Below are 27,195 nucleotides of genomic sequence, written 5' to 3'. Positions count from 1 at the left end.
GGTGTCCCTCCCCGGGCTGAGGGGTCTGACGGGGCCGCAGCCTGATTGGTCTGACGGGGCCGCAGCCTGATTGGTCTGACGGGGCCGCAGCCTGATTGGTTTGACGGGGCCGCAGCCTGATTGGTCTGGCTGATGACAACAGGCTGTTTGAAAAAACGTGTAGCCAACAAGGAAATAGCGAACCTTGCACTTTATAACAAATCAATCTGGTGTAGACGAGACGCAGTGGTTATCGCCGTGAACAGGAAACATTACTTGCACGGTACAGTACATTTGTTATATCCATAGTTAGTTTGTTCCGTGAACTTTTCAAGTGACATGGTAAATCAAAGAAGTTAGCTTGTTGCTAACTAGGCTAGCTAGCAGTAGTTTATTAAGAAACTTCGAATCTTACTCACCATTACTGCCATACAATCATATTTATACATTTTATCCTAATTAAACATAACCATGTAACGTTACGTGTTTATTGTTAGTGAAATATAGGCTATGTTCTTGTACTGGCGAGGCAATCAATGTTCTGGGAATTGTATCCTAGGACGCTCAAGTCCCAACATGCCCAGGTACAGCAGGAAGCAGGTGTCCCTTGAAGATTGGCCCTTCTAATACATGAGAAGAAAAAAATCAATGTGTTTTGGATTTCAATTCAACACCTTCACACAAAAAAACAAGGTCCTCTGAGAGAAGAGGTGTGAGATGGAGAGAGAGAAGAAGAAGAGGGAATGGAGGAGAGGAAGTGGACAAGAGAGAGCGGGGGGTGAGAATCAAGCCGGTGGGGGAACCATGGAAACGGGACATGATCCTCTTGTTCAGATGAGGAATAAGACTGTCGATAGAATAACACACTGTCCCGTAGATAAGATGACCCACCATCTTGGAGAGGAACTGTCACGTAGGGAAGGACAGACTGAGGGAGAAACTGCCTGTGTGTCTACAGTTAGAAACAAAGAAGAAAGTGGAATTCAAATGGGGACGGAGAAGATGGAGGAAATGAATAAAGGACTGATAACAGTTACAGACCGAGATAACGATGATGACGACCCTGCCTCCATCCCTCCTGCTCCCTCCATCTCTCCTGCTCCCTCCATCTCTCCTCTCTCCATCTCCACACTCTCATCTCCCTCTCCCTCCTTCCTGGCTCCTCTCTCCTCGTTCTCTCCAGTTCCGTCCCTCACCCCTCCCCTTCCCCCGTCAGTAGAGCTGTGTGCGGTGCTCACCGACACTAGACTGACTCTGGACGTATACCAGGGCGGGACTGCTGTGCTACAGGTACTATGGGTGTCTGTCCCTGGGCAGCTGCGGGGCCTGCAGTACCTCCGACTGGGCTCGGAGGACAGGGGGGCGCTAGAGGGAGCCCTGGAGGTCCTACCGCACCTCACACAGCTACGCTCACTGGCTATTAGAGGTACTAGAGCTGAATGCTGATACATTCATTAATGCTGTGTAACGTGCTTGTAAAGTAACATTCGATCGATTTATTTAGTAGACACTGAACATCACTCACATTATAGCACATTGTAGAAACACTGCAACATTATCATACAATGTGTGTCTTTACATGTTAATAATTATGTTGGTATTTTCACACCCTTTTCAATCATTTGTCCCTTGCTCTTGTCTGTCCTCTCCCTCTCTCCTCCTGTCTGTCCTCTCCTCCTGTCTGTCCTCTCCTCCTGTCTGTCCTCTCCCTCCCTCTCTCCTCCTGTCTGTCCTCTCCTCCTGTCTGTCCTCTCCCTCTCTCCGTCTGTCTGTCCTCTCCGTCTGTCTGTCCTCTCCTCCTGTCCTCTCCCTCTCTCCGCCTGTCTGTCCTCTCCCTCTCTCCGCCTGTCTGTCCTCTCCCTCTCTCCTCCTGTCTGTCCTCTCCCTCTCTCCTCCTGTCTGTCCTCTCCTCCTGTCCTCCTGTCTGTCCTCTCCTCCTGTCTGTCCTCTCCCTCTCTCCGCCTGTCTGTCCTCTCCCTCTCTCCTCCTGTCTGTCCTCTCCCTCTCTCCTCCTGTCTGTCCTCTCCCTCTCTCCTCCTGTCTGTCCTCTCCCTCTCTCCTCCTGTCTGTCCTCTCCCTCTCTCCTCCTGTCTGTCCTCTCCCTCTCTCCTCCTGTCTGTCCTCTCCCTCTCTCCGCCTGTCTGTCCTCTCCCTCTCTCTGCCTGTCTGTCCTCTCCCTCTCTCCGTCTGTCTGTCCTCTCCCTCTCTCCGCCTGTCTGTCCTCTCCCTCTCTCCGCCTGTCTGTCCTCTCCCTCTCTCTGCCTGTCTGTCTTCTCCCTCTCTCCGCCTGTCTGTCCTCTCCCTCTCTCCGCCTGTCTGTCCTCTTCCTCTCTCCTCCTGTGTGTCCTCTCCCTCTCCTCCTGTCTGTCCTCTCTCTCCATGCTTGCTCATCTTCTGACTCCTCCTCAGGACACTGTTTCCATGACGCCCATGGTGACCCCCTCCCCGGCCTTCTCACCTCTCTTCCTCCCTCTCTCTCATCCCTTTCTCTCCTCGTCCACCTGGACCTCTCCTTCAACCTCCTCTCCTCCTTCCCTCCCTGCCTCCTCACCCTCCCCCTCCTCTCCACCCTCCTCCTGGGTCACAACCACCTCACTGATCTCCCTCCCTCCTTCGGTCCTCTCCCTGCCCTCCGCTACCTCTCTCTCCTAGGGAATTGTCTGGCCTCTCTCCCCCCCAGCCTGGGTCAGTTGAAGACACTCCACACCCTGGATGTCTCCTATAACCTCCTGGAGACATTACCTGAGGAGATCGGTGCGCTGGAGGAGCTGGTCAAACTGGAGCTGTCACACAACAGACTAAAGAGGCTGCCTGAGACCATGGGTAAGGGGAGGAGACTCTAGGGGGAAGATAGACAACGTTGGCTAAGGGGAGGAGACTCTAGGGGGAAGATAGACAACGTTGGCTAAGGGGAGGAGACTAGGGGGAAGATGGACAACGTTGGCTAAGGGGAGGAGACTCTAGGGGGAAGATAGACAACGTTGGCTAAGGGGAGGAGACTCTAGGGGGAAGATAGACAACGTTGGCTAAGGGGAGGAGACTGGAGAGTTCTTTAAAAAACAGATTTATCTGACACTTCTGTCCCTTCTCTTCTGTCCCCTCTCTTCTGTCCCCTCTTCTTTCGTCTCCTCTCGTGTCTCTTTGCTCTCTCCTCTCCTCTCGTCTCTCCTCTACTCTCTCAGGCGGTCTCCTGTCTCTCAGGGACCTGGTGATCCACAGTAATGACCTGCGTGTTCTCCCCGTCTGTCTCTGTCTGGACAAACTGGATAAGTTAAAGGTAGACGTAAGGAACAACCCCCTGGGAAGACCCCCTACCCCTCCACCACTACCACCCACACCTGGTGAGTACCACTCTACCCCTCCACCACTACCACCCACACCTGGTGAGTACCACTCTACCCCTCCACCACTACCACCCACACCTGGTGAGTACCACTCTACCCCCTCCACCACTACCACCCACACCTGGTGAGTACCACTCTACCCCCTCCACCACTACCACCCACACCTGGTGAGTACCACTCTACCCCCTCCACCACTACCACCCACACCTGGTGAGTACCAATCTACCCCCTCCACCACTACCACCCACACCTGGTGAGTACCAATCTACCCCCTCCACCTCTACCACCTGGTTAGTACCACTAACTCTACCCCCTCCACCTCTACCACCTGGTTAGTACCACTAACTCTACCCCCTCCACCTCTACCACCTGGTTAGTACCACTAACTCTACACCCTCCACCTCTACCACCTGGTTAGTACCACTAACTCTACCCCTTCCACCTATACCACCTGGTTAGTACCAGTCTACCCCCTCCACCTCTACCACCTGGTTAGTACCACTCTACCCCCTCCACCTCTACCACCTGGTCAGTACCACTCTACCCCCTCTACCACTACCACCTGGTTAGTACCACTAACTCTACCCCCTCCACCACTACCACCTGGTTAGTAACACTAACTCTACCCCCTCCACCTCTACCACCTGGTTAGTACCAGTCTACCCCCTCCACCTCTACCACCTTGTTACTACCACTAACTCTACCCCCTCCACCACTACCACCTGGTTAGTACCACTAACTCTACCCCCTCTACCTTCTACCTCTACCACCTGGTTAGTACCACTAACTCTACCCCCTCCACCTCTACCACCTGGTTAGTACCACTAACTCTACCCTCTCCACCTCTACCACCTGGTACCACTACCACTCCCACCCCCTAAAGTTAGTACCCCCTACCACCTGGTTAGTACCACTCTACCCCTCCACCTCTACCACCTGGTTAGTACCACCACTCTACCCCTCCACCACTACCACCTGGTTAGTACCACTCTACCCCCTCCACTCTACCACCTGGTTAGTACCACTAACTCTCCACCTCTACCACTACCACCTGGTTAGTACCACTAACTACCACCCCCTCTACCACTACCACCTGGTTAGTACCACTCTACCCCCTCCACCACTACCACCTGGTTAGTACCACTCTACCCCCTCCCACTACCACTACCACCTGGTTAGTACCAGTCTACCCCCCTCCACCTCTACCACCTGGTTAGTACCACTCTCTACCCCTCCACCACTACCACCTGGTTAGTACCAGTCTACCCCCTCCACCACTACCACCTGGTTAGTACCACTCTACCCCCTCCACCACTACCACCTGGTTAGTACCAGTCTACCCCCTCCACCACTACCACCTGGTTAGTACCACTAACTCTACCCCTGGTTAGTCCACCTCCACCTACCACCTGGTTAGTACCAGTCTACCCCCTCCACCACTACCACCTGGTTAGTACCACTCTACCCCCCCCACCACTACCACCTGGTTAGTACCAGTCCCCCTCCACCACTACCACCTGGTTAGTACCAGTCTACCCCCTCCACCACTACCACCTGGTTAGTACCAGTCTACCCTCCACCACTACCACCTGGTTAGTACCAGTCTACCCCCTCCACCACTACCACCTGGTTAGTACCAGTCTACCCCCTCCACCACTACCACCTGGTTAGTACCAGTCTACCCCCTCCACCACTACCACCTGGTTAGTACCAGTCTACCCCCTCCACCACTACCACCTGGTTAGTACCAGTCTACCCCCTCCACCACTACCACCTGGTTAGTACCAGTCTACCCCCTCCACCACTACCACCTGGTTAGTACCAGTCTACCCCCTCCACCACTACCACCTGGTTAGTACCAGTCTACCCCCTCCACCTCTACCACCTGGTTAGTACCTAACCACCCTCCACCACTACCACCTGGTTAGTACCAGTCTACCCCCCTCCACCACCTGGTTAGTACCACTCTACCCCTCACCACTACCACCTGGTTAGTACCACTCTACCCCCTCCACCACTACCACCTGGTTAGTACCACTCTACCCCCTCCACCACTACCACCTGGTTAGTACCACTCTACCACTACCACCTGGTTAGTACCACTAACTCTACCCCTCCACTACCACCTGGTTAGTACCACTCTACCCCCTCCACCACTACCACCTGGTTAGTACCAGTCTACCCCCTCCACCCACCACCTGGTTAGTACCACTCCACTACCCCTGGTCAGTACCCACTACCACCTGGTTAGTACCACCACCACTACCACCTGGTTAGTACCACTCTACCCCCTCCACCACTACCACCTGGTTAGTACCAGTCTACCCCTCTACCACTACCACCTGGTCAGTACCAGTCTACCCTCCACCACTACCACCTGGTTAGTACCACTCTACCCCCCCACCACCACCTGGTTAGTACCAGTCTACCCCCTCTACCACTACCACCTGGTTAGTACCAGTCTACCACCCCCCTCCACCACCTGGTTAGTACCACTAACTACCACTACCCCGTACCCACCCACTACCACCTGGTTAGTACCAGTCTCTCCACCACCTGGTTAGTACCCCTCTACCACTACCACCTGGTTAGTACCACTCTACCCCCTCTACCACTACCACCTGGTCAGTACCAGTCTACCCCCTCCACCAGTACCACCCAGTCCTGGTGAAGGAAGGTCTAAGTGACCTTCCTGTCGGTATTGACTTTTTGCAGTGTGATCCTAGTTTTGTAAATCGTTCCTTAGTTTATCGTCCTCTGTCCTCCTCAGGCCAAGTGGAAACACGCATTCCAGAGTTACACCTTGGACCGAATCGACACAGGTACCACACAGTGTTACTTTGACTTGACTTGATGCTGATCTCAGATATCAACACAGTTGTTTCCTTGTGTAGTTGTCAGTTAAAGCTAGGTGGTGTTGTTGTTGTTCTTCCTCTCCCGCCAGGTTCTGTGTGTCGTCTGCTGGTTGTCATGTGTTCCTCCCAGGGGGAGCGGAGCTACTGTTTCCCTCGGGTTGCCTAGCGACGACCACCACGCTGCAGTGGGCGGAGCGTAGGCCAGACAGGAAATGGGTGTGGCTAGAGGAGCATGACTTCCTGCTGAGTCGACCACTGGAACTCCTCCCACACGGGATCTCCTTTTTAAAGGTATTCTGTAAATGGTATAATGAATTAGTCTAATTTATGGTGTGATACTTATCAATGGAAAGATCTGTAGGTTCACACACAATGTAGACAGACACCGATATCTTCTTTTCGGGAGTTTTAAATGGGTTGTTTCTTGCAGTTACAGATATTTATGGCAAAGCCTTTTTCATTGTGTATCTACGAGCTTCTCTCATTGGTCTCTTCTACTCTGAGACTCATCTTCTTTCTGAACATATTCCTCCCTCTTCTCCCTTTTCCTCTCCTCCTCCTCCTCTCCTCCTCTCTCCTCTCCTCTCCTCTCCTCTCCTCTCCTCTCCTCTCCTCTCCTCTCCTCTCCTCTCCTCTCCTCTCCTCTCCTCTCCTCTCCTCTCCTCTCCTCTCCTCTCCTCTCCTCTCCCTCTCCTCTCCCTCCTCTCCTCTCCTCTCCTCTCCTCTCCTCTCCTCTCCTCTCCTCTCCTCTCCTCTCCTCTCCTCTCCTCTCCTCTCCTCTCCTCTCCTCTCCTCTCCTCTCCTCTCCTCTCCTCTCCTCTCCTCTCTCTCTCTCCCTCTTCCTCTTCCTCTTCCTCTTCCTCTTCCTCTTCCTCTTCCCTCCTCTCTCCCCTCTCCTCCTCTCCTCTCCCCCTCTCACCTCTACCCTCCACTCCTCCTTTCCTCTCCTCTCCAGCCAGTGGAGGTGTGTGTACCGTACCACCGGTCCAGGAAAGGGGAGGTGGTTGTGAGGAGGTTTGATGGACAGCAGTGGAGTACACTATCCACTGAGACCAGAAGGGGCAGTATAGGACACAGCAGTCACCCCGGAGGCCGTCCTGCCAGGGTAGTGTACAGAACACAACACTGCTTTATAATATGGCATGCAAGAAAATATAAACAACCTCCTTGTCCCAGTCCAGAATCAACCCCCTAGACCCAACATCCTGGTCACTTCTGGAGATATGAGATATGGAGAGAGAGATCTGTATTTGATTGTTGCTGTCTGCTGTGCTGGGATGATGGTTTAGCTATATTGCTTCAACCAGACAAACCCTGTCCGATCTCCAGAAGTGCATACAGTGTAAGGTTGAGATTCTGATTTGTACAGCAGACAAATATCTCCCTTCTCTCTGTCTGTCTGTCTGTGTCTGTGTCTTTGTCTGTGTAAGAATTTATTCTTAATTGACTTTCCTATTTAAAAAAATTAAATAACAGGTTTGTCCCCATAGCTGGCCTGCGTCTCAGTGAGACAGTTCTCCTGGTTTGTGGCAGTGAGTCGTCCAGTCAGGGACAGTTGCTCTGTGACACCAGAGGGGGCGCTGTTGGTGTCACGTTCAGACGCAGGCATCAAACTGACCTTCCCCCCGGACTGCACTGTTCAGACCCGCACCATCACTCTACAGGTACAGTTTGGTATTCACCATCACTCTACAGGTACAGTCTGGTATTCACCATCACTCTACAGGTACAGTCTGGTATTCACCATCACTCTACAGGTACAGTCTGGTATTCACCATCACTCTACAGGTACAGTCTGGTATTCACCATCACTCTACAGGTACAGTCTGGTATTCACCATCACTCTACAGGTACAGTCCGGTATTCACCATCACTCTACAGGTACAGTCCGGTATTCACCATCACTCTACAGGTACAGTCCGGTATTCACCAGAGACTGGTTCTTCCAGAGAGCATTGCTTGTTAAAACAATACTAGCTAGTATCCTCTTTATTTTGTGACACTGTGCTTTCCTGCTGATCTCCTCAGCAGTGGGTAATGTAGATCCAATCCCTGCTCACTCCTCTGTTTCTACAGGTGCTACAGGTGTCTGTCACTGAGGTCCAGACGTTGTGTGGAGACCCTCAGGCCAGAGTCAGTCCCCTCCTCTGTCTCTCTCAAGACCCCAGCATCCAATTCCTCCAGCCAATCAAGGTGCAGGTCCCTCTGCCAACTGGACTCACTGGTAGGTCTACCGGGTCCTGTTTGAAAACTGTTCAACGCTTTAATTTCTTTCCTCTCCACTTCAGATCCGACGTGATTGGATATGGTGTTAGCAGAATGGTTACTTGCTGCTTGGCTTTCAACCCTTCTAGCCGTTTCTGATGAGAAATTACTTCAAGTAGACCCGTCTCCATGGAGACCCCAGCTCTAACTACATTAATTTAACCTTGTTGTTGTTGTTGATGTCCCAGGTCATACAGTAGACCTGTCCTGTCTCCATGGAGACCCCAGCTCTACCTACATTCATTTAACCATGTTGATGTCCCAGGTCATACAGTAGACCTGTCCTGTCTCCATGGAGACCCCAGCTCTACCTGCATTCATTTAACCATGTTGTTGTTGATGTCCCAGGTCATACAGTAGACCTGTCCTGTCTCCATGGAGACCCCAGCTCTACCTGCATTCATTTAACCATGTTGTTGTTGATGTCCCAGGTCATACAGTAGACCTGTCCTGTCTCCATGGAGACCCCAGCTCTACCTACATTCATTTAACCATGTTGTTGTTGTTGTTGATGTCCCAGGTCATACAGTAGACCTGTCCTGTCTCCATGGAGACCCCAGCTCTAACTACATGAATTTAACCATGTTGTTGTTGATGTCCCAGGTCATACAGTAGACCTGTCCTGTCTCCATGGAGACCCCAGCTCTACCTGCATTCATTTAACCATGTTGTTGTTGATGTCCCAGGTCATACAGTAGACCTGTCCTGTCTCCATGGAGACCCCAGCTCTACCTACATTCATTTAACCATGTTGTTGTTGTTGATGTCCCAGGTCATACAGTAGACCTGTCCTGTCTCCATGGAGACCCCAGCTCTACCTACATTCATTTAACCATGTTGTTGTTGTTGATGTCCCAGGTCATACAGTAGACCTGTCCTGTCTCCATGGAGACCCCAGCTCTACCTGCATTCATTTAACCATGTTGTTGTTGATGTCCCAGGTCATACAGTAGACCTGTCCTGTCTCCATGGAGACCCCAGCTCTACCTACATTCATTTAACCATGTTGTTGTTGATGTCCCAGGTCATACAGTAGACCTGTCCTGTCTCCACCTGCTTCATGGAGACCCCAGCGCCCACACCTGGACAGACATAACCTCACAGGTGTCCCTGTACGTCACACAGCTCTACGCCATCTTCTACATCACTCACTTCTCCTGGTGAGTTCCTGTTATTCCAGACTACATGAATAAACAGTTTTACAGTAGGAATGTCCTGTTATTCCAGACTACATGAACACACAGCTTTACAGTAATCAATCAATCAAATGTATTTATAAAGCCCTTCGTACATCAGCTGATATCTCAAAGTGCTGTACAGAATCCCATCCTAAAACCCCCAAACAGTAAGCAATGCAGGTGTAGAAGCACGGTGGCTAGGAAAAACTCCCTGGAAAGGCCAAAACCTAGGAAGAAACCTAGAGAGGAACCAGGCTATGTGGGGTGGCCAGTCTTCTTGCTGGCTGTGCCTGGTGGAGATTATAACAGAACATGGCCAGTAGGAGTGGTTAATTAGGACTCGAGGGGTGTAGGCAACGCTTTAACTCACATGAGACGAGGTGCAGCCCCCCCCAAAAATCTTTCTTGAACAATCAAGTGAACATTCTTCTAACACACCGCTCGCTTCTCAAAGTACATTTACACGTAGCCGTGGTTACTCGGTCATTACACCCACACCGCTCGCTTCTCAAAGTACATTTACACATAGCCGTGGTTACTCGGTCATTACACCCACACTGCTCGCCTCTCAAAATATATTTACACGTAGCCATGGTTACTCAGTCATTACACCCACACCGCTCGAGCGCGCCAACGAGCGTCTGCGTTGCCAAGCGCTAAAATAGAAGTCATTTCTATTTCTGGCATTGAACGTGGTGAAAGTCCTGCTTCTCCCATCTCCTCAAGGGTTTATAGAAGCGGGTACCCACGTGCCATCTCCTCATTGGTTATACCCACGTGGGTGATTGAAAGACGAACTTGGTAACTTGGTCGGTCGTGGTAATACTGTTAAAGTTAGATGCCAATCGCAATATAAAGTCTAAAGAAGAAAAAGCCTGGAAGGAGGAGAGATGACTAGAAACGATTCGGTTGACTGTTTTATGTGTGGATTAATTGTCGGATTAGAGGACCTTGTGCATTTCAGGTAAAATATCAAATCAAATTTATTTTTAATGCCCTTCGTACATCAGCTGATATCTCAAAGTGCTGTACAGAAACCCAGCCTAAAACCCCAAACAGCAAGCAATATAGGTGTAGAAGCACAGTGGCTAGGAAAAACTCCCTAGAAAGGCCAGAACCTAGGAAGAAACCTAGAGAGGAACCAGGCTATGAGGGGTGGCCAGTCCTCTTCTGGCTGTGCCGGGTGGAGATTATAACAGAACATGGCCAAGATGTTCAAATGTTCATAAATGACCAGCATGGTCAAATAATAATAATCACAGGCAGAACAGTTGAAACTGTAAACAACCCAACGTTTATATCCTAGGACACATTAGCTAGAAACAGCAAGCTAGCTAAATAGGACACATTAGCTAGAAACAGCAAGCTTGCTAAATAGGACACATTAGCTAGAAACAGCAAGCTAGCTAAATAGGACACATTAGCTAGAAACAGCAAGCTAGCTAAATAGGACACATTAGCTAGAAACAGCAAGCTAGCTAAATAGGACACATTAGCTAGAAACAGCAAGCTAGCTAAATAGGACACATTAGCTAGAAACAGCAAGCTAGCTAAATAGGACACATTAGCTAGAAACAGCAAGCTAGCTAAATAGGACACATTAGCTAGAAACAGCAAGCTAGCTAAATAGGACACATTAGCTAGAAACAGCAAGCTAGCTAAATAGGACACATTAGCTAGAAACAGCAAGCTAGCTAAATAGGACACATTAGCTAGAAACAGCAAGCTAGCTGAATAGGACACATTAGCTAAAAACAGCAAGCTAGCTTGCTAAATTGTAATAAATGTTTAATGCTTTTCGACTTGTCCCCAAATTAATATAATTGTTTGTTTTGATATTTCAACCTGTGTGTCATGATCGCATTTCGTGTGGGGGGGACAAAATCAATTTGCGTAGGCCCTCGTCCGGTCTGGGCATAGTGTTAGAGTATGGTCTTCTCACATTGGTCCTTGAGGCTGACGTTGTTAAGTTAATATCGTTCATCTATCCTGGGTAGTGGCTGTGGTCCGTACGGTGTTACCGGAGGCTGAATCAGGTTCTATTGGCTACGTCTGTTAATAGTTTGTGTATATTATTCCAGGTACTGGCTGTGGTACACTACCCAGCGCTGTGTTAGCGGGGTGGTCCGTAGGGTCTACCAGAGACTGAAGCAGTTTCAGGTCCAGTTCCTGGTGCTACAGAGGAGAACAGACCCCAAACAGGTTCTGCTACAGTGCCTGCCTGCTGACAAGGTGGGTCGGTGGACAGTCAGTGTTACAGCAGCATCACTTCCTGAGACCTAGGGACAGTCAGTGTTACAGCAGCATCACTTCCTGAGACCTAGGGACAGTCAGTGTTACAGCAGCATCACTTCCTGAGACCTAGGGACAGTCAGTGTTACAGCAGCATCACTTCCTGAGACCTAGGGACAGTCAGTGTTACAGCAGCATCACTTCCTGAGACCTAGGGACAGTCAGTGTTACAGCAGCATCACTTCCTGAGTCCAAGGACAGTCAGTGTTACAGCAGCATCACTTCCTGAGTCCAAGGACAGTCAGTGTTACAGCAGCATCACTTCCTGAGACCTAGGACAGTCAGTGTTACAGCAGCATCACTTCCTGAGACCTAGGGCAGACAGTGTTACAGCAGCATCACTTCCTGAGACCAAGGGCAGTCAATGTTACAGCAGCATCACTTCCTGAGACCAAGGGCAGTCAATGTTACAGCAGCATCACTTCTTGAGACCAAGGACAGTCAGTGGCTGTATCACATGCATAGTACATCAGACTTTCCACTGCAAGTTTTAGAAGTGCAGGAATGTTAGAAGATCCACCGTGTGTCGATGTCATAATGTGTGTTGATGTCATAATGTGTGTTGATGTCATAATGTGTACAGTAAATATCTGATGTGCCCTATGACAATGTTTAACAGGTGGACAACAGAGTACAGTCTCTGTCAGAGCAGTACGATGGGCCACAACCCTCAGACCTCTGTGACCTGTTGGAGGGAGAGCAGTTCTTCGCTGGCTTCGAGAGGGGCCTAGACGTCAGTGCAGGTACATTTGGGAAATGATACAATTTGAACGACATCTTCCCGGTGAAACACTACTACGTCCTCTCTCTTTCAGATAGACCAGACTGTGCGGAAGGGAGACTGTCGTTTGTGTTCTACTCTCGGTTGAAGAATCTCAAAGAGGTGTACGTCTGTCCAACACAGAAGCAGGAGGGGTCAATCAGGGGCCAGGTGAGAGACTAGTGACCCCTGACAGAGAGAGAGGGTGTACAGAGAGAGCGAGAGAGAGACAGAGAGAGAGAGTTCATACAGACATTTTTATTAACTATGGTACATTATTCATAAAGAGCTTTATTAGGTAAGGGATAAACACCAACATTTTGTACATTACCTTGGAAAATAATGGAGGACGCAGTTCATTAGTTCCAGGATAATGTACAGTGCGGAGGTGTTTATCCCGCTCACACCACAGTTGCCAAAGAAAACAATACTCAAGCACACATTTGCAGGTAGAAATAACATGTTTTGATTGGTAGAAATAACACATTTTGATTGGTAGAAATAACACGTTTTGATTGGTAGAAATAACACGTTTTGATTGGTAGAAATAACACATTTTGATTGGTAGAAATAACACATTTTGATTGGTAGAAATAACACATTTTGATTGGTAGAAATAACGTTTTGATTGGTAGAAATAACACGGTTTGATTGGTAGAAATAACATGTTTTCATTGGTAGAAATAACACAGTTTCATTGGTAGAAATAACACGGTTTGATTGGTAGAAATAACATGTTTTCATTGGTAGAAATAACACGGTTTGATTGGTAGAAATAACATGTTTTCATTGGTAGAAATAACACGGTTTGATTGGTAGAAATAACACGTTGTCATTGGTAGAAATAACACGGTTTGATTGGTAGAAATAACACGTTTTGATTGGTAGAAATAACACGTTGTCATTGGTAGAAATAACACGTTTTGATTGGTAGAAATAACACGTTTTGATTGGTAGAAATAACACGTTTTGATTGGTAGAAATAACACGTTTTGATTGGTAGAAATAACACGTTTTGATTGGTAGAAATAACACGTTTTCATTGGTATTTTCAGTTTGACAAGTCAATTCCTACTTTTTCATCCTCCCACCAAGCCTGGTTGTTAGTTCTATTGGTGAGGCTGACTAATCCATTGTAGAGGCCTGTCTGAGTGGACTAATCCATTGTAGAGGCCTGTCTGAGTGGACTAATCCATTGTAGAGGCCTGTCTGAGTGGACTAATCCATTGTAGAGGCCTGTCTGAGTGGACTAAATGTAGGCCTGCTGGCTAATAAATGTAGGCCTGCAACATTATAAATATAGGCTAATAAATGTAGGCCTGTACATTTCTAATGTAGTAGGACTAAATTTACAGGCCTACATTGATAGGCCTACATGTATAATGTAGTAGTACTACATTTATAGGACTACATTTACAGTCCTACATTTACAGGCCTACATTTATAATGTAGTAGGACTACATTTACAGGCCTACATTTATAATGTAGTAGGACTACATTTACAGGCCTACATTTATAATGTAGCAGGTCTACATTTATTAGCCTATATTTATAATGTAGCAGGCCTACATTTATAATGTAGCAGGTCTACATTTATTAGCCTATATTTATAATGTAGCAGGCCTACATTTATAATGTAGCAGGCCTACATTTATAATGTAGCAGGCCTACATTTATAATGTAGCAGGCCTACATTTATTAGCCTACATTTATAATGTAGCAGGCCTACATTTATAATGTAGCAGGCCTACATTTATTAGCCTATATTTATAATGTTGCAGGCCTACATTTATAATGTAGTAGGTTCTCATTTACAGCAAAGACCTGGGGAATAGTTACAGGGGAGATGAAAGAGCCAATTGTAAACTGGGAATTTAGCCAGGACACCAGGGTTAACACCCCTACTCTTACGATAAGTGCCATGGGATCTTTCGTGACCACAGAGAGTCAGGACACCCATTTAACATCCCATCCGAAAGACAGCACCCTACACAGGGCAATGTCCCCAATCACTGCCCTGGGGCATTGGGATGTTCTTTTACACCGGAGGAAAAAGTGCCTCCTACTGGCCCTCCAACACCACTTCCAGCAGCATCTGGTCTCCCATCCAGGGACCGACCAGGACCAACCCTGCTTAGCTTCAGAAGCAAGCCAGCAGCATCTGGTCTCCCATCCAGGGACCGACCAGGACCAACCCTGCTTAGCTTCAGAAGCAAGCCAGCAGCATCTGGTCTCCCATCCAGGAAGCGACCAGGACCAACCCTGCTTGGCTTCAGAAGCAAGCCAGCAGCATCTGGTCTCCCATCCAGGGACCGACCAGGACCAACCCTGCTTAGCTTCAGAAGCAAGCCAGCAGCATCTGGTCTCCCATCCAGGGACCGACCAGGACCAACCCTGCTTAGCTTCAGAAGCAAGCCAGCAGCATCTGGTGTCCCATCCAGGAACCGACCAGGACCAACCCTGCTTGGCTTCAGAAGCAAGCCAGCAGCATCTGGTCTCCCATCCAGGAACCGACCAGGACCAACCCTGCTTGGCTTCAGAAGCAAGCCAGCAGTGGGATGTAGGATGCTGCTGGCAAAGATGATGGAACAAAAACAAAACAATTGAAAACCATGTTCTTTTTGTTTGTATTATCTTTTACCAGATCTAATGTGTTTTATTCTCCGACATTCATTTCACATTTCCACAAAACTTCAAAGTGTTTCCTTTCAAATGGTACCAAGAATTTGCAAACCCTTGCTTCAGGTCCTGAGCTACAGGCAGTTAGATTTGGTCGTTTTAGGCGAAAAAAAAGGGTCCGATCCTTAAAAGGATAAAAAACCTATGTTTTATTATTTGGGGCGGCAGGGTAGCCTAGTGGTTGGAGCGTTGGGCCAGTAACCAAAAGCTTGCTGGAGCTTGGCCCGAGCTGACAAGATAAAAAATCTGTCGTTCTGCCCCTGAACAAGGCAGTTAACCCACTGTTCCTCGGTAGGCCAGCATTGTAAATAAGAATTTGTTCTTTAACTGACTTGCCTAGTTAAATAAAGGTTATACAAATCAAATATAATTGAAAGATTATTCTATCTGAAGTTCTCTCTCCTCTCCAGGTGTCTTTCTATCGAGGGGAGGTTCCCAGTGACATACCACAGGAAGTGGCCAGGAAAAGGAAAGGACACGACAGCCAATGGCTGGCCACCTTACCACTCAGACTTCCTGTAAGTGAGAACAGAGCATGAGCTCAGTCAGAGACACCCTTCTCTAGCCTGTTCCCAGATCTGTTTGTGCTGTACAGATGTAGGCTCATAATTTGAGCCAGTTTCCTACAGCAGGAAAATAATTCCTGTAGCAACAGGAAATGTGAATTATTAAGTGGGTTATAATTAATGAAGAACAAGAAGGCCCGCACACTCTTTAAGCTCCCAGTTCACCGCTTTATTGACTACGTACTATTCTTTATAATCCCAGCACCTATGTTTTTAATGATGTGTGTGTATAACCACAAACCTTTCTATAGATTATAATTAATGGCCATTTTTGTAGGGATTGATAAGGAAAATCAAGTCTGAAATTTCAAAGTTAGAAATCACAAATCTTCAGAAGCCTTTTTAAACCTCAAATACACTACACGTTTAAAAATGTCCTGAATTGCAGAAATGTTCTTCTGCAACAGGGTGATCAAATTAAGATCCTACATCTGTATAGACAACTTCTATGTTTGGCCTGGCATGACAATGACCATAGGAGTTTGCTATTGAGCACGGACAGATATGGGATCACACAAACTGCTTGTGAAGTCTTTATTTTCCAAAGCATCAGGACTCGCATTAACATCTGCTAACCATGTGTATGTGACCAATAACATTTGATTTGATTTGACATGTCAGATGTTTGAGGACCCACTACCCAGTACCACTATCCTTTGTATATATTGGATCTTCTTACCATTTCTCTCCTCCTCCTCTTCACTCTGGCTGGGATTCAAACCAACACATCTGTGCTAAGCAATAGACTTTTAAAGGTAATGTCCCTGATAGTCAATAGACTTTTAAAGGTAATGTCCCTGATAGTCAATAGACTTTTAAAGGTAATGTCCCTGATAGTCAATAGACTTTTAAAGGTAATGTCCCTCACATTCAATAGACTTTTAAAGGTAATGTCCCTGATAGTCAATAGACTTTTAAAGGTAATGTCCCTGATAGTCAATTGACTTTTAAAGGTAATGTCCCTGATATTCATGGGGATGAAGACAGCTGTTGATATTTTGACTCTGCGAGTGTTGGCTCAATCACACATCACCTAAATCAACATAAATGATCAGAAGTCAATCGCAGTACACAGGTGGTTTTGTCTGCGTTCGTTTGAATCCTGGCGCCTCTTTCTCTACATTTACTGTTCTGTGTTAGGTTTATTTTACAAAGACAACGCACATTAATCAATATTTTCTGTAAAATAGAGCATATTCCTCTTTTAGGATGTTTAAACATTCTATTGAAACTCGCAGACTCAGAGTCTTTATCACCGTAATGTTAAAGATAAAGATGAAACAGATCCATCCTCCTATTGCCCTCCTCGGATGCGATCTCAAGGTGTTTACTAAAATACTCTGCAAACAGACTAAATAAATGCATTTCGACTATAATTCAACGTGACAAAACTGGTTTTATCCCAGGCAGTTTCTCATTTTTTGGGGCGGCAGGGTAGCCTAGTGGTTAGTTTTGGACTAGTAACCGGAAGGTTGCAAGTTCAAACCTGACAAGGTACAAATCTGTCGTTCTGTCCCTGAACAGTTAACCCACTGTTCCTAGGCTGTCATTGAAAATAAGAATTTGTTCTTAACTGACTTGCCTAGATAAATAAAGGTAAAATAAAAATAAAATAACATTTTCCAATCGTCAGACCGATGAATATCATGTGTTCCAAACATAACAAAGATTCAAAAGTGGCCATTGTTTGCCATTGTTTGACCAAGTGGAATGTAACTACATTCTGACAGTAGTAATTTAGTTTTGTCTCTTATAGTTGAAATACTATACTGAAAAAAAAACAAGAAAAAAAAAACACATGCAAAAATGTCAATGATTTTACCGAGTTTATAGTTCATATAAGGAATTTTTTAAATATTTTTTTTATTTAACCAGGCAAGTCAGTTAAGAACACATTCTTATTTTCAATGACGGCCTGGGAACAATGGGTTAACTGCCTGTTCAATTTGCAGAACGACAGATTTATACCTTGTCAGCTCGGGGGTTTGAACTCGCAACCTTCCGGTTCCTAGTCCAACGCTCTAACCACTAGGCTACGCTGCCACCCCAAATCAGTCAATTGAAATAAATTCATTAGGCCCTAAATGACTGGGTGGCCCACCGACTTGGGAGCCAGGCCCAGCCAATGAAAATACCTTTTTCGCCAGACAAAAATACTCCTCTGTTTTGTCAGCTGCCCTGGTGGCTGATCTCAGACGATCATGCACGTGAAAAAAAACAGATATGGAGGTCCTGGGCTAGCGTGGTTACACGTGGTCTGCGGTTGTGAAGCAGGTTGATGTACTGCCAAATTCCCTAAAACAATGTTGGATGTGGCTTATGGTAGAGAAATGTACATTAAATTCTCTGGCAACAGCTCTGGTGGACATTACTGCAGTCAGCATGCCAATTGCATGTTCCTTCAAAACTTGAGACATCTGTGGCATTGTTGTGTGACAAAACTGCACATTTTAGTGGCCTTTTATTGTCCCCTGCACAAGGTGCACCTGTGTAATGATCATGCTGTTTAGTCAGCTTCTTGATATGCCACACCTGTCAGGTGGATGGATTATCTTGGCAAAGGAGAAACGCTCACTAACAAGGATGTAAACACATTTGTGCACAACATTTGAAAGATATAAGATTTTTTCTGCACATGGAACATTTCTGGGATCTTTTATTTCATCTCGTGAAACACTTTTACATGTTGCGTTTTTATATTTTTGTTCAGTTGTATATGCGTTCCCGACAGCTTCAGTTCTCATTTCAATAAATCACCTCCGTTTTCACTTCAACGTTCCTGTCGCCAGGGGTGCCCCTTGAGACCGTTGCTATTCGCCATTGCTATGGCATTGCAACCTAGCTATTAGTATCAGGAGCCATGTTTTCATTTTTGTTTGGGGTCACTTAGAAATGTCCTTTTTTAAAAATAAAATAAAAAAACATTGTACATTTTAAAATAACATCAAATTGATCAGAAATACAGTGTAGACATTGTTAATGTTGTAAATGACTCTTGTAGCTGGAAACAGCTGATTTTTAATGGAATATCTACATAGGCGGACAGAGGCCCATTATCAGCAACCTTCACTCCTGTGTTCCAATGGCACGCTGTGTTAGCTAATCCAAGTTTATCATTTTAAAAGGCTAATTGATCATTAGAATTTTGCAATTATGTTAGCACAGCTGAAATATTTTGTTCTGATTAAAGAAGCAATAAAACTGGCCTCCTTTTAGACTAGTTGAGTATCTGGAGCATCAGCATTTGTGGGTTCGATTATAGGCTCAAAATGGCTAGAAACAAAGAACTTTCTTCTGAAACTTGTCATTCTATTCTTGTTCTGAGAAATGAAGGCTATTCAATGAGAGAAATTGCCAAGAAACTGAAGATCTCGTACAACGCTGTGTACTACTCCCTTCACAGAACAATGCAAACTGGCTCTAACCAGAAAAGAAAGAGGAGTGGGAGTCCCCGGTGCACAACTGAGCAAGAGGACAAGTACATTAGAGTGTCTAGTTTGAGAAACGGACACCTCACAAGTCCTCAACTGGCAGCTTCATTAAATAGTAACCGCAAAACACCAGTCTCAATGTCAACAGTGAAGAGGCGACTCCGGGATGCTGGCCTTCAAGGCAAATATATATTTATATATATATATATATAACAAATTTGCTTTTCTTTCAAAAACATGGACATTTCTAAGTGACCCCAAACTTTTGAACGGCAGTGTAATTTATTCCAGTGTCTTCAGAAAATAAGTTATGTTCGCTAAAATATACAAAATTCTGAGGCAATTACACCTGCCGTCGAACTATATACTTTCATGAACCTTGCCCCTGACTGAGTTTGATCTCCAGATGTGTAGATCAATTTGCAGCATAAACTTAGAGGGTGGTAGCAATGGTATGGACTGGGTATAGGCTCAGTACCCTCCGTGTTTCCACACAACATTTGGTATGGACTGGGTACAGGCTCAGTACCCTCCGTGTTTCCACACAACATTTGGTATGGACTGGGTATAGGCTCAGTACCCTCCGTGTTTCCACACAACATTTGGTATGGACTGGGTATAGGCTCAGTACCCTCCGTGTTTCCACACAACATTTGGTATGGACTGGGTATAGGCTCAGTACCCTCCGTGTTTCCACACAACATTTGGTATGGACTGGGTATAGGCTCAGTACCCTCCGTGTTTCCACACAACATTTGGTATGGACTGGGTATAGGCTCAGTACCCTCCGTGTTTCCACACAACATTTGGTATGGACTGGGTATAGGCTCAGTACCCTCCGTGTTTCCACACAACATTTGGTATGGACTGGGTATAGGCTCAGTACCCTCCGTGTTTCCACACAACATTTGGTATGGACTGGGTATAGGCTCAGTACCCTCCGTGTTTCCACACAACATTTGGTATGGACTGGGTATAGGCTCAGTACCCTCCGTGTTTCCACACAACATTTGGTATGGACTGGGTATAGGCTCAGTACCCTCCGTGTTTCCACACAACATTTGGTATGGACTGGGTATAGGCTCAGTACCCTCCGTGTTTCCACACAACATTTGGTATGGACTGGGTACAGGCTCAGTACCCTCCGTGTTTCCACACAACATTTGGTATGGACTGGGTATAGGCTCAGTACCCTCCGTGTTTCCACACAACATTTGAAGGAGACCTGTGCGGAAGACCTTGTCATGGAGATTAATGATGACAGTTTGTGCTGATTGCCTTCGAGATATTCACTTGTGTTCGATAAACTCCCGACACCAAATTTATTCAATACAAAGTGATTCACAGACTGGACTATTTGCTGTACCAAATTACACTAGTCTTTACCCCTCGGTCTCTCCGATATGCCCTAAGTGCAAGTCTGCCGAGGGTACCCTCGGTCACCTCTTCTGGTCATGCCCCAAACTGCACACATTCTGGCAGGATATTTTGAAGTGCCAGGGGAACACAGGAGTGATGGTTGCTGATAATGGGGCCTCTGTACGCCTATGTAGATATTCCATTAAAAATCAAATGTTTCAAGCTACAATTGTTCCCAAAAAATATTTATGTAAATGTTCCAGATTTAGCCAGATGGTTAATTTTACACTTTCACCACCCACTCAGGCTATGAACTCTGATTGGATAGTAATGGTATGAGCCTCTTCCTCTACTTCCTGTCTTCACCACCCACTCAGGCTATGAACTCTGATTGGATAGTAATGGTATGAGCCTCTTCCTCTACTTCCTGTCTTCACCACCCACTCAGGCTATGAACTCTGATTGGATAGTAATGGTATTAGCCTCTTCCTCTACTTCCTGTCTTCACCGCCCTCTCTCCCTTCCCCTCAGGGCCTAAACTCAGAGGGTGGTAGTAATGGTATGGACTGGGAGCAGCCTCAGTACCCTCCGCTGAACCTGGGCGACCCAGAGAGCGGGTACCTGACTGAAGCTAACCTGCTGGCCATCTCCCTGCAGATCGGACAGGACTGGAGGTCCATTGGCATCAACCTGGGAATCAGCTACCAGGAGCTGGACCGCATGCAGTACAAATACAGGTGGGCATGTTCATTTGGCACCAAATGTAAGAAAACTGACCGAAACAGGGAGGCATTACCTGTACTTATCCAATAAGAAACACTCATTTTGCATTTAAGTACGAATACACCTGGGCATGATGGTTACTGTGATGGAGAACCAGGGTCATGTTCATTAGGCACTAAATGGAACGAAATAAAGCGGATCGAAACTGGGAGGGACTTCCTGGATTTGAGAAAAGCTCAATCTTTTTTTTTTTTTTTTTTTCTGTTGCAGTTCACTTTTGAAATGTTTTTTTTTTTTTCTTCCCCGTTTATGTACCCTAATGAATAAGAGCCCGGACATGGTCACTTTAGAATGATTAACCACCCTGCATACAACTGTATGCGATGGCCACATGTCATGTTATATGTGTCAGTATTTCCAGTTAGGTTGCAACAACATATGCATGAACATTTGCATGAATTTTTTTAAAATATTTTTTTTTCTGTCCATCATAAACTAACACCAACATTTTGAATTCTGTTCATCAAGGAGTACAGTATGAGGAGTCAGTCTTATTTGAATCTGAATCAAACTTTTATTTGAGTCATACAGTATTTCATTTAGAATTACATTTTATTTCAATTGTTTAATATTTGATTCTGAATCAATCTTTTATTTGTGTCTTATTTGATGAGATCTCAATTACTGACCTGTTGTAAGGTGATGTGCTTCTACACCTGCATTGCTTGCTGTTTGGGGTTTTAGGCTGGGTTTCTGTACAGCACTTTGAGATATCAGCTGATGTAAGAAGGGCTATATAAATAAATAAATTTGATTTGATGTGTCATTACCAACACTATGCAGATTAAACTGTGGGATTATCATGAAGCTAGATTAATGTAGGACATGACTAAAGGGTTAAGTGCATAAGGACTTCAGAAACAATTCATAGCCCATTCATAGCCCATTCATAGCCCATCCATAACTCATTTATAACCCATTCATAGCCCATTCATAACCCGTTTATAACCCTCTCATAAGGGAGGGAGGAGATGGAAAGGAGTGGTGTAGGGAGGGAAAGGAGTGGTGTAGGGAGGGAAAGGAGTGGTGTAGGGAGGGAACGGAGTGGTGTAGGGAGGGAACGGAGTGGTGTAGGGAGGGAACGGAGTGGTGTAGGGAGGGAAAGGAGTGGTGTAGGGAGGGAACGGAGTGGTGTAGGGAGGGAACGGAGTGGTGTAGGGAGGAAAGGAGTGGTGTAGGGAGGGAAAGGAGTGGTGTAGGGAGGGAAAGGAGTGGTGTAGGGAGGGAACGGAGTGGTGTAGGGAGGGAGGAGAGGGAACGGAGTGGTGTAGGGAGGGAACGGAGTGGTGTAGAGGGAGAGGAGAGGGAACGGAGTGGTGTAGAGGGAGAGGAGAGGGAACGGAGTGGTGTAGGGGGAGGGAGGAGAGGGAACGGAGTGGTGTAGGGAGGGAGGAGAGGGAACGGAGTGGTGTAGAGGGAGAGGAGAGGGAACGGAGTGGTGTAGGGAGGGAGGAGAGGGAACGGAGTGGTGTAGGGAGGGAGGAGAGGGAACGGAGTGGTGTAGGGAGGGAGGAGAGGGAACGGAGTGGTGTAGGGAGGGAGGAGAGGGAACGGAGTGGTGTAGAGGGAGAGGAGAGGGAACGGAGTGGTGTAGAGGGAGAGGAGAGGGAACGGAGTGGTGTAGAGAGGGAGGAGAAGGAACGGAGTGGTGTAGAGAGGGAGGAGAAGGAACAGAGTGGTGTAGAGAGGGAACGGAGTGGTGTAGAGAGGGAGGAGAAGGAACGGAGTGGTGTAGAGAGGGAGGAGAAGGAACGGAGTGGTGTAGAGAGGGAGGAGAAGGAACAGAGTGGTGTAGAGAGGGAACGGAGTAGTGTAGAGAGGGAGGAGAGAGAAAGGAGTGTTGTGGAGAGTGAATGGAGTGGTGTAGAGAGGGAGATATATACATCTGAGTATCAGTGTGATCTCCTGCAGTGTTCCAGATGGCTTCGTGACGATTTACAAAAAAAGGGATTAAAACAAAAACTCTCTCTCTCTCTCTCTCTCTCTCTGCCTCAAGTAGGGGATGATTAACATTGATATTCAGTGGGCAGCATTTCTGTCAGTTTGAGGATGATGAACATGCTAACAAACACAAAAAAAGATAGCTTCAGTGCTGATGCTGCAGAGAGGGGGAGAGACAGAGAGGGGGAGAGACAGAGGGGGAAAAGAGACAGAGAGAGGGGGAGAGACAGAGAGAGGGGGAAAAGAGACAGAGAGAGGGGGAAAAGAGACAGAGAGAGGATGTGTGACTTGAATCCCAGAACCTAACATGTTCAGGTTACCCCTGACAAGGCCAATGAACAGCGTGCCTCACCGGAAGCTGTCCCACTTAGTGAGAGTGTGTTCATGCTTCTGGACGTTGTGTTATTAAAGCTAACCAGGTAACCAGGTTTCGTGACTTTCCTGCTGAATCTGTTATTGATTACGAAGGCTAACAAGCCTGGGTTTGGGTTCATGACCATGCCCAAATTAAAAGATACTGACGCTTTGTTGTCGGGGATGTCTCGGCAGTCGGGTCAGCTTGTGTGTGGGGACGGTGTCAGGAACAGTGGCTAGACCCGTGTCTGGTACTATTCCATTCCCCTAGTCCAGTCCATGGTACTGACCCGTGTCTGGTACTATTCCATTCCCCTAGTCCAGTCCATGGTACTGACCCGTGTCTGGTACTATTCCATTCCCCTAGTCCAGTCCATGGTACTGACCCGTGGCTGGCACTATTCCATTCCCCTAGTCCAGTCCATGGTACCGACCGGTTCCCTTGGCAAACGTGGGGATTTCTTCTGGTTTCCTCTCGCCGGTTCCCGTATCTCGGCAGGGTTATGGGACCCGGGGGTGAATTGAGGGGCGTTGTTCAGATCAGATGTCATGTCTGTCCGAGTTGAGGCATGCGAAAGCTGCTCTAACTCAACCTGGTTTGCTGTGCGCTCTGTTGCCGGCTAAGGGGAAGAAGACTGAGGGTGGCCTCTTCCTCGGTCAAGCACCGTTTAACCTCTCTTCCCGGACTTGGTTGACGATCCGGTCTTATGTGGACGGGGGATCAGGTTGGGCTAAACAGAGCTGCATAGTGTGCTAGCCAGGTTAGCTGACTCGTCAAGTGCCAACTAGCTAGCGGCCAGGTTAGCTGACTCGTCAAGTGCCAACTAGCTAGCGGCCAGGTTAGCTGACTCGTCAAGGCCAACTAGCTAGCGGCCAGGTTAGCTGACTCGTCAAGGCCAACTAGCTAGCGGCCAGGTTAGCTGACTCGTCAAGGCCAACTAGCTAGCGGCCAGGTTAGCTGACTCGTCAAGTGCCAACTAGCTAGCGGTCTGCCACTGTTGATTCCTGGTCTCCCATGGTGGAATTGTTTGTGTATCTTTCTCTCGTTTAGCTACTTCCTATATCTCTCTCTCGTTTAGCTACTTCCTATATCTCTCTCTCGTTTAGCTACTTCCTATATCTCTCTCTCGTTTAGCTACTTCCTATATCTCTCGTTTAGCTACTTCCTATATCTCTCTCTCGTTTAGCTACTTCCTATATCTCTCTCTCGTTTAGCTACTTCCTATATCTCTCTCGTTTAGCTACTTCCTATATCTCTCTCTCGTTTCGCTACTTCCTATATCGGTCTCGTTTAGCTACTTCCTATATCTCTCTCGTTTAGCTACTTCCTATATCTCTCTCTCATTTCGCTACTTCCTATATCTCTCTCTCGTTTAGCTACTTCCTATATCTCTCTCATTTAGCTATTTCCTATATCGCTCTCGTTTAGCTACTTCTATAGCTCTCTCGTTTAGCTACTTCTATAGCTCTCTCGTTTAGCTACTTCTATAGCTCTCTCGTTTAGCTACTTCCTATAGCTCTCTCATTTAGAATACGTAGCATCCAGTCGCTTGGTTATTCTAATCGGACCGAGCTGTGGTCAGAGAGATTATCGAGACCTAAGGAAGAGGTCATCAAGGACATAAAGATCATCAAGGACAACAATCACCCGAGCCACTGCCTGTTCACCCCGCTATCATCCAGAAGGCGAGGTCAGTACAGGTGCATCAAAGCTGGGACCGAGAGACTGAAAAACAGCTTCTATCTCAAGGCCATCAGACTGTTAAACAGCCACCACTAACATTGAGTGGCTGCTGCCAACACACTGACTCATCTCCAGCCACTTTAATAATGGGAATTGGGTGTAATAAATGTATCACTAGTCACTTTAAACAATGCCACTTTATATAATGTTTACATACCCTACATTACTCATCTCATATGTATATACTGTACTCTGTACCATCAACTGCATCTTGCCTATGCCGTTCGGCCATCGCTCATTCATATATTTATATTTATATGTACATATTCTTATTCATTCCTTTACACTTGTGTGTAAAAGGTAGTTGTTGTGAAATAGTTAGATTACTTGTTAGATTTTACTGCACTGTTGGGAACTAGAAGAACAAGCATTTCGCTACACTCACATTAACATCTGCTAACCATGTGTATGTGACCAATAAAATGTGATTTGATTTAACTGTCGGGTTGTAACTCTGCCGCGGGTCGTTTCATTTGGTGTCTACTGGGATCGGCTTTGGGGCGTTTATCTTTCATGTCCCCATAGCTGTGTTGAACCGAGTTGCCCGACTGAACGGGAACGTAGAGTTGTGACTATAAAACTATAACATGCCCAGTTTTGGAATCGGTGAAGACCGGTACTGAAGGAGTTCATCTGTACCTCCGGGTTTATCGCCTGCAGAAGGCGGAGCTTCTGGTGAGGCACGGTGTTCATTGGCCTTTTCAGGCGTGATTCTACTGTTCTTCAGAAGACACGAGAAATCCCCATAGTTGTGTTGTACCTTATTGACATCCTTCAGGGAACATGGTTATATTCACAACTGTATGTTTTCTCCTGCTGGTGTCTGTCTCTGTCTCTCTCTGTCTCTGTCTCTGTCTCTGTCTGTCTCTCTGTCTGTCTCTCTCTGTCTGTCTGTCTCTGTCTGTCTCTGTCTGTCTGTCTGTCTCTGTCTGTCTGTCTCTGTCTCTGTCTGTCTCTCTGTCTGTCTCTGTCTCTTTAGATTCCCTGTTGGTTACACAGAGGGCATTTTGGTTACAGGAAAACCCTACATTTGTAGAAGCCCTTACAGATACCTCTCTTGCTCTCTCCTTCTTTCTCTTTCCCTTTCTCTCTCTCTCCATCTGTCCTCTCCCCCTCTCTCTCTCTCTCTCTCTCTCTCTCTCTCTCTCTCTCTCTCTCTCTCTCTCTCTCTCTCTCTCTCCATCTCTCTCTCTCTCCATCTCTCTCTCTCTCTCTCCATCTCTCCCTCTCTCCATCTCTCCCTCTCTCCATCTCTCTCTTGCTCCATCTCTCTCTTGTTCCATCTCTCTCTCTCTCTGTCTCTGTCTGTCCTCTCTCTCTCTTTCTTGTCTGTCCTCTCTCCCCTCCCGCCTCCAGAGACAACCTAGGGGCCGTGGTGTTGGAGATGCTGTTCCACTGGGCCCGGGGTCAGCAGCAGGAGGGTGTTGGGTTGCGTCCCGCTGGAGGTCCAGGCCAGCAGGGTATTGGTGCAGTGCCCAGGTTGATAGATGCCATGGTGGAGAGTGGCAGGAGGGACCTGGCTGAGGAGATTAAAGACATAGTGAGGCTAGGAACCCGAAAGTATAATGAGTCACTGAGGAGGGTGGGCCTAGAAGAGGAAGAGAAGAGGCCTTCAACAGACACAGATCCCTCACCTTCACACTGAACCAACTGACAGAGGGAGTA

At 47.0% G+C, this 27,195-nt stretch overlaps 1 protein-coding gene across 3 annotated transcripts; it reads left to right on the top strand.

The window, feature by feature from the left end:
* The first annotated feature begins 136 nt into the window (after nucleotides 1-136).
* Nucleotides 137-27,195, top strand: pidd1 (p53-induced death domain protein 1). 3 transcript variants are annotated; one of them, XM_042321039.1, is made up of 16 exons: nucleotides 137-262; nucleotides 539-1,405; nucleotides 2,632-2,802; nucleotides 3,162-3,320; nucleotides 6,094-6,145; nucleotides 6,268-6,469; nucleotides 7,134-7,283; nucleotides 7,669-7,842; nucleotides 8,255-8,402; nucleotides 9,468-9,603; nucleotides 11,703-11,853; nucleotides 12,533-12,656; nucleotides 12,729-12,844; nucleotides 15,763-15,870; nucleotides 21,240-21,445; nucleotides 26,887-27,195. In XM_042321039.1, the coding sequence occupies exons 2-16, from the start codon at nucleotides 697-699 to the stop codon at nucleotides 27,173-27,175; spliced, it is 2,895 nt and encodes a 964-aa protein (XP_042176973.1). In that variant the 5' UTR covers nucleotides 137-262; nucleotides 539-696; the 3' UTR covers nucleotides 27,176-27,195. The 3 variants fall into 3 exon arrangements, with proteins under 3 accessions (XP_042176973.1, XP_042176889.1, XP_042176933.1); XM_042320955.1 differs by having other exon boundaries at nucleotides 2,389-2,802; XM_042320999.1 differs by lacking the exon at nucleotides 7,134-7,283 and having other exon boundaries at nucleotides 2,389-2,802.

This window comes from Oncorhynchus tshawytscha, linkage group LG01 (assembly GCF_018296145.1).
Source record: "Oncorhynchus tshawytscha isolate Ot180627B linkage group LG01, Otsh_v2.0, whole genome shotgun sequence".
Taxonomy (NCBI): domain Eukaryota; kingdom Metazoa; phylum Chordata; class Actinopteri; order Salmoniformes; family Salmonidae; genus Oncorhynchus; species Oncorhynchus tshawytscha.
Note: the sequence above shows the minus strand (reverse complement) of the source record. Positions and strands in the feature narration are given on the sequence as shown.

Coding starts and splice junctions, on each gene's coding strand:
- pidd1 (XM_042320955.1), top strand. CDS start 697: ATGGAGAGAGAGAAGAAGAAGAGGGAATGGAGGAGAGGAAGTGGACAA. Junction 7,843..8,254: donor CCCGCACCATCACTCTACAG/GTACAGTTTGGT, acceptor CTGTTTCTACAG/GTGCTACAGGTGTCTGTCAC. Junction 11,854..12,532: donor AGTGCCTGCCTGCTGACAAG/GTGGGTCGGTGG, acceptor AATGTTTAACAG/GTGGACAACAGAGTACAGTC.